This window comes from Lynx rufus, unplaced genomic scaffold (assembly GCF_022079265.1).
Source record: "Lynx rufus isolate CCGP_SWC_20201006 ecotype Redwood Valley unplaced genomic scaffold, mLynRuf1.p SCAF_3, whole genome shotgun sequence".
Lineage (NCBI taxonomy): Eukaryota > Metazoa > Chordata > Mammalia > Carnivora > Felidae > Lynx > Lynx rufus.
In genome coordinates this window covers 58,096,693-58,111,032 of record NW_025814845.1, presented here as the reverse complement: position 1 = coordinate 58,111,032, position 14,340 = coordinate 58,096,693, and the positions used below count along the sequence as shown (strand labels likewise).

The window sequence follows — 14,340 nt, the reverse complement described above, 5'->3', positions numbered from 1 at the left end:
GTTTAATATGCTCCTCTGTCTTGTATTTCTTATAAACTAGAGCTAGAGCTCATCAGAATCAGGTTGATTTTTGGCAAGACCATGTCATAAGAGGTTTGTGTGTTTCCATCCAGAGACACCACATGTCTGATGGTCTTTCTTTTTGTGATATTAGCAACCACTAGTGGTCATTGTCTAGATTTGTATTTTTTTCTTTATCATTTATTATGTTTTTAAAGTTCATTGACTATAAACAGCAATTTTCTATTTTTCTACATTCAGAAATTTAAATGTAGGCAGTTTTTGTTTGATATGAGCTGTATGTATTCCTTGGTTTTCCAGAAATGCTTACATATTGACCCAGACAAAAGGCCCTTCTGTGCTGAGCTCCTGCACCATGATTTCTTTCATATGGATGGATTTGCTGAGAGGTATAGTACTGGCTCATGTTTTCCGGGGTGTCCCAACCTAGAGTTAAAGTAAAGGTATTTCTCTTATTTCTATACACACCCGCTTGTATACAGTCTCAAATATTGACCACCCTACCTCTATTCAGCCTTAGCAATACTGCAGTTCCTAGGAGTGGTCCCCCGCGTTCACTGAATTAGGGGTCTAGGTTGACATGAAGCAGTTACATCCTGCTTTTCTTTCTGTCTCCCTGTGGTGACATCTACCACTCAGGTCACTGATTTGTGTGTTGCTACGAGTTCGTGTTGCCATCGTTTTGGGTACTGATGCATTTCCAAAGGTACCATCTCCTGTTGCCACTGTACCCACATCACACCCGGTCATGTGACACTGTTGCCAGTGCTGTGCTGGGACCTGGATGTGCCAAACTTGTGAGTGCCAGAGCTGCCGGTGCGGTCTCTTGTGCTGTCTCAGCTGCTGGCATCAGTGCAGCTAACAAAACCAAGAATAGTGAGATGAGTGGCAATGACAATGCTTGACATTTCTACCAATCCATTTAGTGTTTAGCTTAATGAAAGATACCTCAGTTCTCATATTGCATCTGCATTCAATTAGTTGTGTTAGGTTGTTTTGATTGAGATCTACAAACAAACCTTGGCCTCACATATATATGGAGTTGGAAAATAGAAGAGTATTTTAATAGCCCTTTTAGATAATTGTGGGTATTCTTTATTGAGTCCATAAACTAAATTTTGATACTATGCCAAAACCTGGCAGTAGTAGTTCTTAAGGGTTGGTTGCATTGCAGAGTCTGAAACATATCAGTGAGCTTTCCATACCCTGTTACATTAAAATCCATTTATCTATCTTCTTGCGCTTTGAATAGAGCTTTTAGCCATGTGTGTTTTTGTGGTATCATTATTAGTCATTTGGAAAATACTATTTTGCTAAATAATGCAGATCTTTAAAATGGTGACACATTTCATTATATAGTATCAAAAAGTCACATTCTCTCTCATCAGAAAAGTCTTTTTAAGTATTGGGAATTGGCTACAGTCACACTAGTGCACACAAGTTTAACAGAATTGTAATTTTGCATAAAAATGTGAATTTTAGGGGCGCCTGGGTGACTCAGTCGGTTAAGCGTCCGACTTTGGCTCAGGTCATGATCTCGCGGTCCGTGAGTTCAAGCCCCGCGTCAGGCTCTGTGCTGACAGCTCAGAGCCTGGAGCCTGTTTCAGATTCTGTGTCTCCCTCTCTCTCTGACCCTCCCCCATTCATGCTCTGTCTCTCTCTGTCTCAAAAATAAATAAACGTTAAAAAAAATTTAAAAAAAATGTGAATTTTATCGTCAACACAAATGCTGTCAGTTGTTTTCCTTTGCTCATTTTTTAAAAGTAAATGTTTGCAGAATACTCCAAGTCTGAATAACTGTAGTTTTCTGTCATCCTTTCTTTCAAGTAAAAAATGTTGCACGAAAGAAGTGGCTAGTTTAGTTTGTATCTCAAACAATAACACAGTTCCTTTCCCTAAGACAGCCACTGCACTTCGGTTCGTAGCGGGGTGCTTCATGCACATTCCCTTCTTTCACACAGAATATGAAAAAAGACTTGTGTTCAAAGGTTTTGATTTAATAAAATTAATACTTCTTTATTATTTCATAAGGGACGTTCTTAAGCAAAACTGCCTTTGTTTTTTTTTAATTTTTTTTCAACGTTTTTTTAATTTATTTTTGGGACAGAGAGAGACAGAGCATGAATTGGGGAGGGGCAGAGAGAGAGGGAGACACAGAATCGGAAACAGGCTCCAGGCTCCGAGCCATCTGCCCAGAGCCTGACGCGGGGCTCGAACTCACGGACCGCGAGATCGTGACCTGGCTGAAGTCGGACGCTTAACCGACTGCGCCACCCAGGCGCCCCGCTGCCTTTGTTTTTTTAAACTGAGAATGTGTGTATGAATATGAAGAACGCCATAACTGTCAGTTCAGTTTGGTGCCATTGCTTTAATTCTTGGTAAGGTGCCAGCGGTCTCACCTACCATTGCTTTTTACACCATCAGTGCCAGTGTCAATGTAGAGGAAAAGCAGTCATCTTCCTATTAAGGTAAAGAATAGCTTTGACCTTGTGAACCTCCTGAAAAGTTCTCAGGGATTCCCAGGGTTCTACAGACTACCTTTTGAGAACTGCTAATCTAGGCCATACTTTTTCTCATTAAAAGAAAATGTTTTTTAATGTTTGTTTATTTTTGAGAGAGACAGCCACAGAGTGCGAGTGGGGGAGGGGCAGAGAGAAACACAGAATCCCAAGCAGGCTCCAGCACAGAGCCTTACCCGGGGCTCGAACTCACGAACCGTGAGATCATGACCTGAGCCAAAGTCAGACACTTAACTGACTGAGCCACCCAAGTGCCCCAATAATTTTTCTCATTTTAAATAACATAGTCTAGTTTAATACTCAATACAAAAAAAATCTTGAAAATGAATTTTTTCTTGGTTTATCTGTCTTATACAATTTTATTGTGTTTAAAAAAATTTTTTTAATGTTTATTTATTTTTGAGAGAGAGAGAGAGAGAGAGAGAGAGAGTGCAAGCAGGGGAGGGACTCAAACTCATGAAGCATGAGATCATGACCTGAGCCAAAGTTGGAGGCTTAACCCACTGCAGGCGCCCCTACAATTTTCTTGTATTGACGAATGTATTTTTATGTAGGTTTTCTCAGGAACTACAGTTAAAAGTACAGAAAGATGCCAGAAATATTTCTTTATCTAAAAAATCTCAAAGCAGAAAGAAGGAAAAGGAAAAAGGTGATTCCTTAGGCGAAGATAGAAAAATGCTTGTGGTACAGGTAAATGTCCATGTTTTCATGTGTATTAAATTTTAAATGTAATATATCCTTTTATTTTTGGAGGAAAATAAATGAATATAAAAAAAGAGGTTTTCTGAGCAGTGAGCAAGTTGTTAACTTTTAGCTTAGTTGTAAAAATGTACCTTCTCTATAGACGTTACCTTTTGAAAAACTGTCTTAACATATCGTGTTTTGAGTGCCTACTGTGTACCAGAGTGTGTATCAGACTGTGCAGTAGGTCTTGTCAGGAAGTCATACTTATCTAAGAACATTTAGACCCATGTACTCACATATAAACACATGGACACAAACACATGCATGTATCATTTTTTCCCTTAAATGATATGAGAGAAAAATATCATTTAAATTTTTTTGTATAAAGTAGAGCACTTTAAAATTGAGATTTGGGTATTTAATTTATTTGAAGTTTACATTTGCATGTTGGTTACCTAGAATCTGTTCTTGGTAAGGTAATTCCAATCCATCAACAATCCACTCACATTTTTTCAAATGAACCAAAAGAAGAAGGCAGTTCTCAGTTTTGTATTTCCTGACTTTAGATATATAGGAACAAAAGTAGTGATACTTAATTTCTCTTTCACATTTTTCTACTGAAATATATATAAATTTAATATATGTATATATCATATTCACCTGATATATAGCAGAGCTATTGCATTTCTATTCAAAATAAATGTCTGACCAAGAATCCTGGGTGTAATTTTAATTCCATAGATAGAATAAAGAAAACAGGGGCATGAGAAGGTGATATTTATGGAATTCTGCAGTAGTTGACGAGTTCTTTACAGGAAGAGGTAATTTTTCATTCTCCTCAGATCATTAATGTTGTTAACATTTTTATTAATGGTCAGGATACCAATGCTGATCCCAAAGTTAAAGATTCTAAAGTATTTAAAATAAAAGGGCCAAAACCGGATGGAGAAAAAGTCGAAAAAGTCAGTCGAGCTTCAAATGCGAGCTGTCTCCCTGACAGTGGGATGAGCCGCATCACAACCGTGCCTTCTACAAGCCTCAGAGATTGCAGCAACGGAAGCGTGGATCACACCAGAAATCTAGGCGTGGCAATTCCTCCACTTGCGCACAATCTTTCCACGGTGGCTCCCGGTGTTAATTCTGGAATGGTGAATATCCCAGGAGTTCAGAGTCACAGGTATGAATGAAGAAAATAAGAACAAAATGTTGTTTCAGGGTATGTCTGCAAATTGTGAGTGTTAATCGATTCAGCCACATTCTACTTTCGGGCTTCTGGGTGCTCTTCATTCTTGTTCTGTTTCAAAATGCTTTTGGCCTATGTAATGAAAGTTATTAGCATTTGATAAAAAAAAAATTCACCGGAGTCTTAAGAAAGTGGATTGTACTCTGTAAGGTGAAGAGGGTCTATAACTATTTATTCTAAAAATGTGAAAGGAGGTTATCATAATAAAAGAAATAATTGGCTTTGGGCATCTGCTGCTGCATGGTATGGCTGTGGGTATTTGGTGGTACAAAGAAGCTCATTTGGGAAATTTTGCTGAAAGAAAAGTAATTTATTTGTTTGGACTTGGGAGCGAGGTGGGAGGCATGAGGGTAGTGGTAAAGGACAGAACGTTTCACCAGAATTATGTGCATTGTATGATTATGAATAGGCATTAAATGCTGATTAAACTGCATGTCACTTAGTTTTGTGTCATCTGGTTTTGGTTTTGTGGTTGAAAGAAATAGTTACTGCTGGTTCTAACTTAAATTTGTTGTTGTTGTTGTTGTTGTTGTTGTTGCAGAGTGGATGAGAAAACCAAGAAGTATTGCATTCCATTTGTTAAACCACATAAACATTCTCCATCAGGCATTTATAATATTAATGTGACCACATCAGTAAGTGAACTATTGCTCCCATGATAGAAGAGCAAGCATTAGTCATTTCTAGACTTCTATTAATGTTAAATATAATAGTGAAGAACTGGGAATCTTATTTGGAGACATATCGTAAAGTGGAACCTTAATTATACGTGTATCATCCCAACCTGTCACAATCATAAATGTGAAAGTCTTAAAGTTTAAGTAAGTTTTGTAAGTCTAGATGTTTAAATATATTATTTAAATGACATGTTTTAATTTTTTTAGTAACAGTAAATTTTCTTAATACTTGGTGATCAGTTCTTTTTTAGAGTAGGTGACAAGATAAATTGTTGTATCTCACATAAGATTTTTGGTGAAAGTATTCTAGGGGTGCCTGGGTGGCTCAATCAGTTAAGTGTCTGACTCTTGATTTCGGCTCAGGTTATGGTCTCATGGTTTGTGGGTTCAAGCCCTGCACTGGGCACTGACAGTCAGAGCCTGCTTGGGATTCTCTCTCTCCCTCCCTTTCTCTCTGCCCCTCCCTTGCTCATGCTCTATCTCTTTCTCAAAATATATAAATAAACATTTTTTAAAAAAAGAAAGTATTCTATTTATTCATTTAATAAATATTTATTGATAACTTATTATGAGACACTGGAGATGAATCAATCTATCTCTCTCTTCAAGGAGCTCATGGTCTAGTAGAAGATCAACAAATTAAAACAGTGTCAGATTATAAGAATGGCAGCATGTACAAGGCTCAGAGGTTTTCTGAAGGTTCAGAGGAGTGTTACTTTGCTTAACGTAACTGCCAGAATGCTTCTTTTTAAAGTTAACTTAAATCATCATCACTTTTCCATTGACTGGTCATCTCTGAGTCAAGACCAAAATCCTAACAGGGCTTGTAAGTCCCTGATTGACCCAGGTCCCCATCCCTCTTATTCCACCCCTGGCTACGCTCTCTCTCTCTCTCTCTTTTTTTTTTTTTTGAAATTTTACTTGTTTTTAATGTTTATTTATTTATTTTGAGAGAGAGAGAGTAAGAACATGAGCAGGGGAGGGGCAGAGAGAGAGAGGGGGAGAGACACAATCCCAAGCAGTCTCTCGTGCAGAGCCCAATGTGGGACTCCATCTCACATTGGGATCATGTGAGATCATGACCCAAGCGGAAATCAAGAGTCAGATGCTTAACTGCCTAAGCCACCCAGGTGCCCCTGGCCTCTCTTACTCTTGGTCGATCTATTGCAACCCACTGATTTCCTTGTATTCCTTGAACCTGGCCAGACATGCGCCTATATTTGGGCTTTTGCACTTATTTCCTGTGCTTTAGAACATTCCTTCCCCCAGATAATCCAAAGAATTTGCTTCTTCTCCTCCTTGGCTTACATGAAGGCTTATTGTGAGGTCTTCCCTAGTATTAGAACTCATTTTGTCTCGCATTACTCTCTTTTCTCTCTCCTGGCTTAATTTTTTTCCATTACATACACCTACCAGCCTCTATATTTGCTTATTTATATATTGTCTGTCTCCCGAACTAGAATGTACATTTCCAAGGTAGGAATATGTGCTCTGTTTTCCTTACAGCTCTACCCCACACCTAGAACATGTCTAGCACCATAGAACTCTTGTGCCAGGGAATGGAGGTGTGGATGTATTCCCAAAGAGTATTTTTCTCTCAAATTTCCCTTGTCTACCCTTCTCGTTATCCTCAGAGCTGAACAAGAGTAGCCTTCTTTTCATATCTCTCATGATTTGGGCATTACATTTGCTTTTCTTTTAATTATTCTTGGCCCACGATTTCTGTATCCACAGTACTTTCCTTTTTTTAGTACCCTACTGATTTCTTTGTAGATATTTTTGTGTTTTACATTCTTGATCTGCTTTGGAGGATTACTTTGATCAGCAAGGCTTTCAGAGTAGCTGGCTCAAAAGCACTTTGCTGGAATTGATATCAGCCTTCTTTCAGGTATTGCATAATCAACACTGGCTGTCAGTTTTAGATCTTATTTCTGTTTATCCTTATTTTTAAGAGGCCGTCAAGAAAAGAGGTAGAGATTAATGGGAAGAAGACACACTTGAGTCTTAATGAAAATTATTGGAGGCAGAACTTTGCCTAAACTTTCTACAACACCTAGGTTGAAGACCAACCTGAGGTCTGAACTTACTATTTTTTGGACATGCAGATAGGTTTTTTTAAACTAATTATTTTATAACTAATTTGAACCAAGAGTCTTAGCACTTACTCTATTAAAAGAACAAGCAGAAAATTCCAAATAAAGAAACTCAAAATCTCATTACAGGACTTCTGAAGTTTTGTGTTATTCTTGAATTCCTAAATTTTAGGATATCAATATAGTAGTTACAAAAGAGGCAAGCCAAGCTTACCTGAAGGCTAATTCACTTGTGTTAATCATTCTGATCTTAGGTCCCAAGTGAAAAGAGCCTACTTCAGGCAAATAAGAAAAGAAGGGAATACTCAAAGACAGATGTCCGTTTGCCTGAACTGAACTATAATCATCTCCCTGAACTAAGAGCCATGGAAGGCATAGGTATGTATAATGCTTTTACTTTTCAGCCTTTTTGTTTATATTATTTAAAATTTATGTTACATTGGAATACTTGCTGGCTCAGTCAGTGGAGCATGTGACTCTTGATCTCAGGGCTGTAAGTTTGAGTCCTATGTTAAGTGTAGAGATTACTTAAAAATAAAATCTTAAAAAATAAATAAAATGTATGTTAAGTAAACTAACAAAATATTAAAAGTAAAAAATTGTAGTAGCTTTATGTGTTTCCATATGTAAATATTTACAGACTTATGTATGTAAATATGTACACTAAGTATATACTGAGGGACAGCTATAGAATGTGGAAAACTAATACAAATGTCTAATTTTTAAATGTGTTTGTGGTTATTTTTATCTAGCTCGAAATTCCAGGTTAATAAGGAAAGAGAACAAAAATCTCTCAGAATCTCGAATTCCTTCTCTGGCCACTATTGACTTGCACGCCCCCAGTATTGGATTACATCAGGTACAGAAATACTTTATAGGTTAGATAGAACTTGGGTCTCATGTCCTTATTAAAGTATCTTAGGGAAAGCTCGCTCTTAAGGATTGGGCAGGTTAATTGGTGGGATCCATACAATTTTGTTTGTCAAAGTTTTTCTTACTGTTCATTGCACTTAGTACCTTTATTACATGTATACTTATATGACATTTTCCAGCTTACCGTCATCAGTTTTTTATAGATTAACATTATGTGTGTGTGTGTGTGTGTGTGTGTGTGTGTGTAGCCTAGCTTTGGCTTTTATATAACTTTTGTGGTAACTCATAGTATTTCACTGAGTTAACCCCAAAGCTATAACCTATCTTTCACTCTTTGAATTGCCTGTATCCTTTTAAAATGTATCCTCTATTTGACATGTTTCCCCAAGACTATCTACTTTGTGCATGTTAAAGACTTGCTATTCTATATATAATTATTTTTCTATAATTTCTCTTAATTCTACAGAATATTTATGTTTCTGCTGCTTTAATAACAGTCCTATCACTCATTTTTACATTAAGAAAACTCGCAAACTTTTAAATTCCCTGAGCCAACCATAACTGGGTATAAACTTTGGATATGCATCATTGTACTTACAGATTTCTCACCTCTCCTTGATGCTAGGCAACTTTTGTTTTGGAATTTAAGTCTCCATCCTCATTTAAGTATTGCCTCCATATCTATGTGGATGTTTTTTTTCTACTACGCCTTAAATAGTTTGGTAGAGCTCAATCAACAAGGGAAATTATGTTGTTGAGGGCAACAAATTACAGAGGCAGTTACACAGTGACGCTGAGAAAAAGGTTTTTTGACTGCTATTACTTTGCCTTATCTCTTGTTAACAATTTCTGCAGCAATATAATCAAAACTAAATAAATTCCTGTTGCATGAAGATTAATTACCATCACAAATTTTACTTTTAGGAACTATAGTATCTCAATAAATTCCTTGTATATGCCTAAAATTTAATGTGGATTTTAAAGGTGCAGGATTTTTCACTTGCTGTCTGTGAGGGTACTATTGTTCAAAACCACTTTTCAGGGTTCACATAACCAAATCTTGTCTCATGAAATAGAAGAAAGGCTTTGGCAGCCTTCATACGTCAGTATTTTTATTTGGTTGATTTGAACTATTCCTTTGATATTTATAAACTTGTTCTGCATTTTTACTCTTAGTTTATTTGTTCATTTCCCAGTTGTATTTAAAATACAATAAAGGAGAAAGTAGGTGTAGTGAAAAACACAAATCAACACCAAAATAACATGAGTTTATATGTGGAAGATGTCAGTGGGAAGAGAAACAGCGAGAGACTGAAAGCAAAAGGCTTTCTGGCAGAAGCTGTGACTTGCCTTGCACTCTTACGTTATGGTATGGATCAATACGTTGAACTTCATTTTTGTTTCTGTGCATAACACAAACATTTTCACATTTATAAAAGTCTATTATGTACCTTCTGGAACACCCGTAAGATAGGTTTTTGTAAGTAAATTATTGCATAACCCGTGGACTCTGTCTCCACTTGTCCACCTCCTGCACACTTACACACATTATATACTTCTATGTGTATGTATCTACATATTTTTTCTCTAAGTGGTGTTTAAGCATCATCTCACAAATTTTGATGTGTTGTGTTTTTCATTATTGCTCAGTCCAAACATTTTCTTAGTTCCCTTGTAATTTCTTCTTTAACCCAGGAATTATTTAGAAACATGTTGTTTAGTAGTTATTTAGCGTTTCCTTAGATATTTTATTATTATTGATTTGTAATTTAATTCCATATGGTCAGAGAATATACTGTGTATGATTTTGATTATTTTAGATTCATTGAGATGTGTTTTATGGCTCAGCAGATGGTCCAACATGGCGAATGAACCTTGTTTCCTTGAAAATAATGTATATTCTTCAGTCGTTAGACATAGCCTACTACAAATGTGAAATTAGATTAAGGTGGTTGGTAGTATTCTTCAGATCTTCTATATCCTTAATGATTTTTTTGTTTGGTTCTATCAGTTCTTGAAAGAGTGCTGTCAAAATCTTTCACTGACTGTGGAATTATTTATTTTTCTCTTATATCTGTTTATTTTTGTTTCCTGTATTTTAAATCTCTATTATTAGGTACATACACACTTATAATAGTTTTTGTCTTCCTGATATATTATCACTTTTATCATTAGAAAATGCCTCTCTTTGGGGCGCCTGGGTGGCGCAGTCGGTTAAGCGTCCGACTTCAGCCAGGTCACGATCTCTCGGTCTGGGAGTTCGAGCCCCGCGTCAGGCTCTGGGCTGATGGCTCAGAGCCTGGAGCCTGTTTCCGATTCTGTGTCTCCCTCTCTCTCTGCCCCTCGCCCGTTCATGCTCTGTCTCTCTCTGTCCCAAAAATAAATAAACGTTGAAAAAAAAATTAAAAAAAAAAAAAAAAAGAAAATGCCTCTCTTTATCACTTGTGGTGCTCTGTGCCATGAAACCAATTTTATCTGAGATTAAAATAGCCACTCGAGCCTACTTATTTGTCTCCATGGTTTATTTATCTTTTTACTTTTATATTATCTGTTTCTTGTTGTTGTTGTTGTTGTTGTTGTTTTAATGTACAACATTTCATAGAAGTAGGGTCTTTCTTTTGTATCCATTCTGTCAATTCCAATTCTGTTCATTGGAATGTGTTTCCTATTATAGCTAGTAAACTTCTACCAACTTAAAATATTTACTGTCTCACAGTTTCCATGGGTCAGAAGCCTAGGAATAGCTTCTTCTCCCCTTGAGTCTCACAGACCCCAAATCAAGATGTCAGCGGGACTGCATTTCTTTCTGGAGACTCTAGGGGAGAATCTATTTCCAGGCCCGCTCAGATTGTCGGCAGAATTGAGTTTCATGAGGTTGTGGGACTGAGGTCCCTGTTTCTTTTCTGGCTGACACCTGGGGGATGCTGTCACTTTCTAGAGGCTGACCACATTCCTTGGCTCATGGTCTAGTTCTGCCATCTACAAAGCTAGTAATAGCGATCAAATCCTTCTTACTCTTTGACCCTCCCTTACCTCCCCTTCTGCCTCATCTCTGACTTCCTCTTCTGCTTTTAAGAGGCATGTGATTGGCCTTGCAGGCCTACATTGCGCCTGCCAGGATAATCTTTCTATCTTAGAGTCACGTGATTAGTAACATTAATTCCATGTGCAAAGTTGCTTCAGAGCAGTAGCTACAATAGTTTGATTGACTAACCAGGTGATATCTTTAGAATTCTGCCTGCTAGTAAATACTTAGGCCATTAACATTGAATGTGATTATTGATATATCTGGATCTAGCTCTATGTTTATACATATGTATGTGTGTGTGTATATATATATATATATATATATATATATATATATATATAGTTGTTTGTTTATTTCTTTGTTTTCCCTTTTTAGTCTTCTTTTGTATTTGAATATTTTTAGGATTGGCTTTTGGGTATATTTCTTGGTATTATTTTTTTTAGTGATTACTCTAGGGATTGCAATATATATTAACTAACCTTCCACAGTCTACTTAGAGTAAATATTGTACCACTTGTAAAATGTAGTGGTAAGCAGATTTCCTTTTACTTCAACCTGGACTTTATGTTAGAATTCTTTGTCTTATTTACATACACCAAAAACCCCACTACATTGTCATATATTTTGCTCTAAATAGTCATAGATATTTTAAGCAATTTATGGAAATAAGTAGTCTTCTATATTTACCTAACTACCTGCTGTTTCTGTTGTTCTTCCTTCTTTCTTAAAGATTATACTTTTATTCTCTGGTATCATTTTTCTTCAGCTTGAAAAACTTCCTTTAGCATTTCTTCCAGAGCAAGTCTGATGGGTGACAAACTCTTTTAGTTTTCCTTCATTTGAGAATGACTTTATTTTGCCTTCATCCCTTAAATATATTTTCAATGGATATAGAATATGAGTTGGTAGGTTTTTAAAAACTTTTTTCTCCCAGGACTATAAGGACATCATTCCTCTGTCTTCTGATCTCTCTGATTTCTGTCAGAATGTGGGACATTCTTAGGCATTTGAATTGTTCATATGTATGTAATGTTTCATTTTTCTCTACCTGTTTTCAAGATTTTATCCTCATCGTTTTGTGTTCATTAGTTTTAATAAGATGTGTCTAAGCATAGTTTTCTTTGTATCCTGTTTGGCATTTGCTGAACTTCTTGATTTGTTCTTTGATTTTGCCAAATTTGGAAGTTTTTGGTCATTATTTCTTCAAAAATTTTTTTCTGCCATAATCTCTCTCTCTTTTTTTTTCTGAGAGTCCAGTGACATAGATATTAGACTTTTTGGTATTTTCTACAAGTTCCTGAGACTCTGCTTTCTTTAATCTTTTTTTTTTCTTTTTTTATCTTGGCTCTTCACATTGGGTAATTCCTATTGATTTATCTTTAAGTTCTTTGATTCTTTATCTTGTTGTTTCCCTTCTGCTATTAAGCCCATCCAGGGAGATATTTAAATTTCAGATGCTGTTTTATGTATGTATGTATGTATGTATGTATGTATGTATGTATTTAGAAAGTATATGAGCGGGGAGGGGCAGAGAGAGGGGGAGAGAGAGAATCCCAAGCAGGCTCTGCCCTGACAGCACAGAGCCCAATGCAGGGCTAGATCCCACAAACCGTGAGATCATGACCTGAGCTGAAACCAAGAGTTGGATGTTTAACTGACTGAGCCACCTAGGCGCCCCCAGATACTGTATTTTTAAGTCCTAAAATGTCCACTTGGTTCTTTTTTAGGGCTTATATTTCTCTGCTAAGAATTCCTGTTTTTTCATTCATATCGATCCCGAGGTGACCCAAATATTGGGACTTTATAAACTTAATTAAGTTATATATACCTGTATAGCATATATATTTCTGCATCTGTTGATTGCCGTTTCCATTGAGAATTGATGACACATTCCTGGATCTTTTTATGGCCAATAACTTTGATTGTATCTTGGAAACTGTTAATATTACGTTGTGTAGCCTCCAGGTCCTGTTATAACCCTCTGGAGAATGTGGACGTTTTATTTTAGCAGGCAGTCATTGAAGTTTTGTTCTCACTGCAAATTCTGCCTTATCTCTTGTGAGAAATGTTTTAAATCTCAGTTCTCTAAGTCTTTGATATCGTAGTTTGCATCTGTCCTGTGTTTGTGTGGTTCAGGGGTTAGCGGGAGACTTGTGCAGGTAGTTCAAATCTCAGCTCAGTTTGCCAAGCTGTTGCTGCTCTGGGTTTGGAGCTGCTGCATGCATGCATGCGTCAGGAGCTGGGCTCAGACTCCCGTCAGTCTATACACAGAATTAGGGAGTCCCTTGCTCTAGTTCTGTTCGCTCCAGGACCAACCCACCCCCATACTTTGTGGCTTGCAGGGTTTCTCTGGGATAACAAGGGAGTTTCTTTCAGACTTTTAGCTTTTTGTACTTCTTCACTACTCTGAGACTAGGGCCTGCCTTTTGGGCAAAGTCACAGGAGCAAAAAATAAACAAAATTGGAAACCTACCCCCCATGTGAAGGATCACATTTCCAACTTTTGACCCCTCTCCTTAATCTCCAGTTGTTTTTCATATTTTTCCTAAAGGGTTTTTTTTGTTTTTTTTTGTTTGTTTATTTGTTTGTTTGTAATAAGTAGGAGAGATGGGTTGTAGTGGGTTTACACTACCTTGGCACATCAGAAGCATCTTTTTAACACATGTATCACCAAAGAGGTCAAAGAATAACAGCCTCTTACTTCATCATCGTCTTCTGTGCAAGCAGCTTGCGCTATGAATGGTTAATTATAAACATCTGATACTTGAACAACAAGAATTGGGATTTTCGGGGGGGGGGGAGTGAGACTTTTACAATTTTTGAGAATCTTTAATGCTTGATTATTAACTTACAGGTTTCAGGATCTCCCCTGTCAGATGATTCGGAGGCTGATTTGCCTCGAATGGAGCACCAGCACTGAGAGTCATTTTGGTTCTGAACTGGGTATGTCTGGTTTCTCATACTTAATGCAAAGTAAACCTTCCATGGGAGATATTTTGTAGCTTGCTAAAGGCCAAATTCTGCCGTTAAGCATTCTCTAGTGATTGATTCTGTGAGAACACCTGGTAGAGAAAGAATTGTGCCACTTAAAAAAAAGAAGTAGTATTTGTCTTTGGGATGAAATCCCTTTTCATGGAGCTTACAGCTCTTGCCCTTAAACTAATCTCCTGTGTTTTATTGGATACAGTAAGGTGAATTCAGG

At 37.0% G+C, this 14,340-nt stretch overlaps 1 protein-coding gene across 2 annotated transcripts in view; it reads left to right on the top strand.

Moving 5' to 3' along the window:
• CDKL2 (cyclin dependent kinase like 2) overlaps positions 1–14,058 on the top strand; it is a 45,699-nt gene extending 31,641 nt beyond the window's left edge. Inside the window, exons 6-12 of one of the 2 annotated variants that reach the window (XM_047092040.1) lie at positions 322–410; positions 3,095–3,230; positions 4,103–4,401; positions 5,009–5,102; positions 7,492–7,615; positions 7,990–8,096; positions 13,993–14,058. In XM_047092040.1, coding sequence (XP_046947996.1) covers positions 322–410; positions 3,095–3,230; positions 4,103–4,401; positions 5,009–5,102; positions 7,492–7,615; positions 7,990–8,096; positions 13,993–14,058 — 915 coding nt within the window. The remainder of the gene's footprint in view (positions 1–321; positions 411–3,094; positions 3,231–4,102; positions 4,402–5,008; positions 5,103–7,491; positions 7,616–7,989; positions 8,097–13,992) is intronic. The other variant, XM_047092041.1, reaches the window with a different exon arrangement.
• Positions 14,059–14,340: the final 282 nt, after the last annotated feature.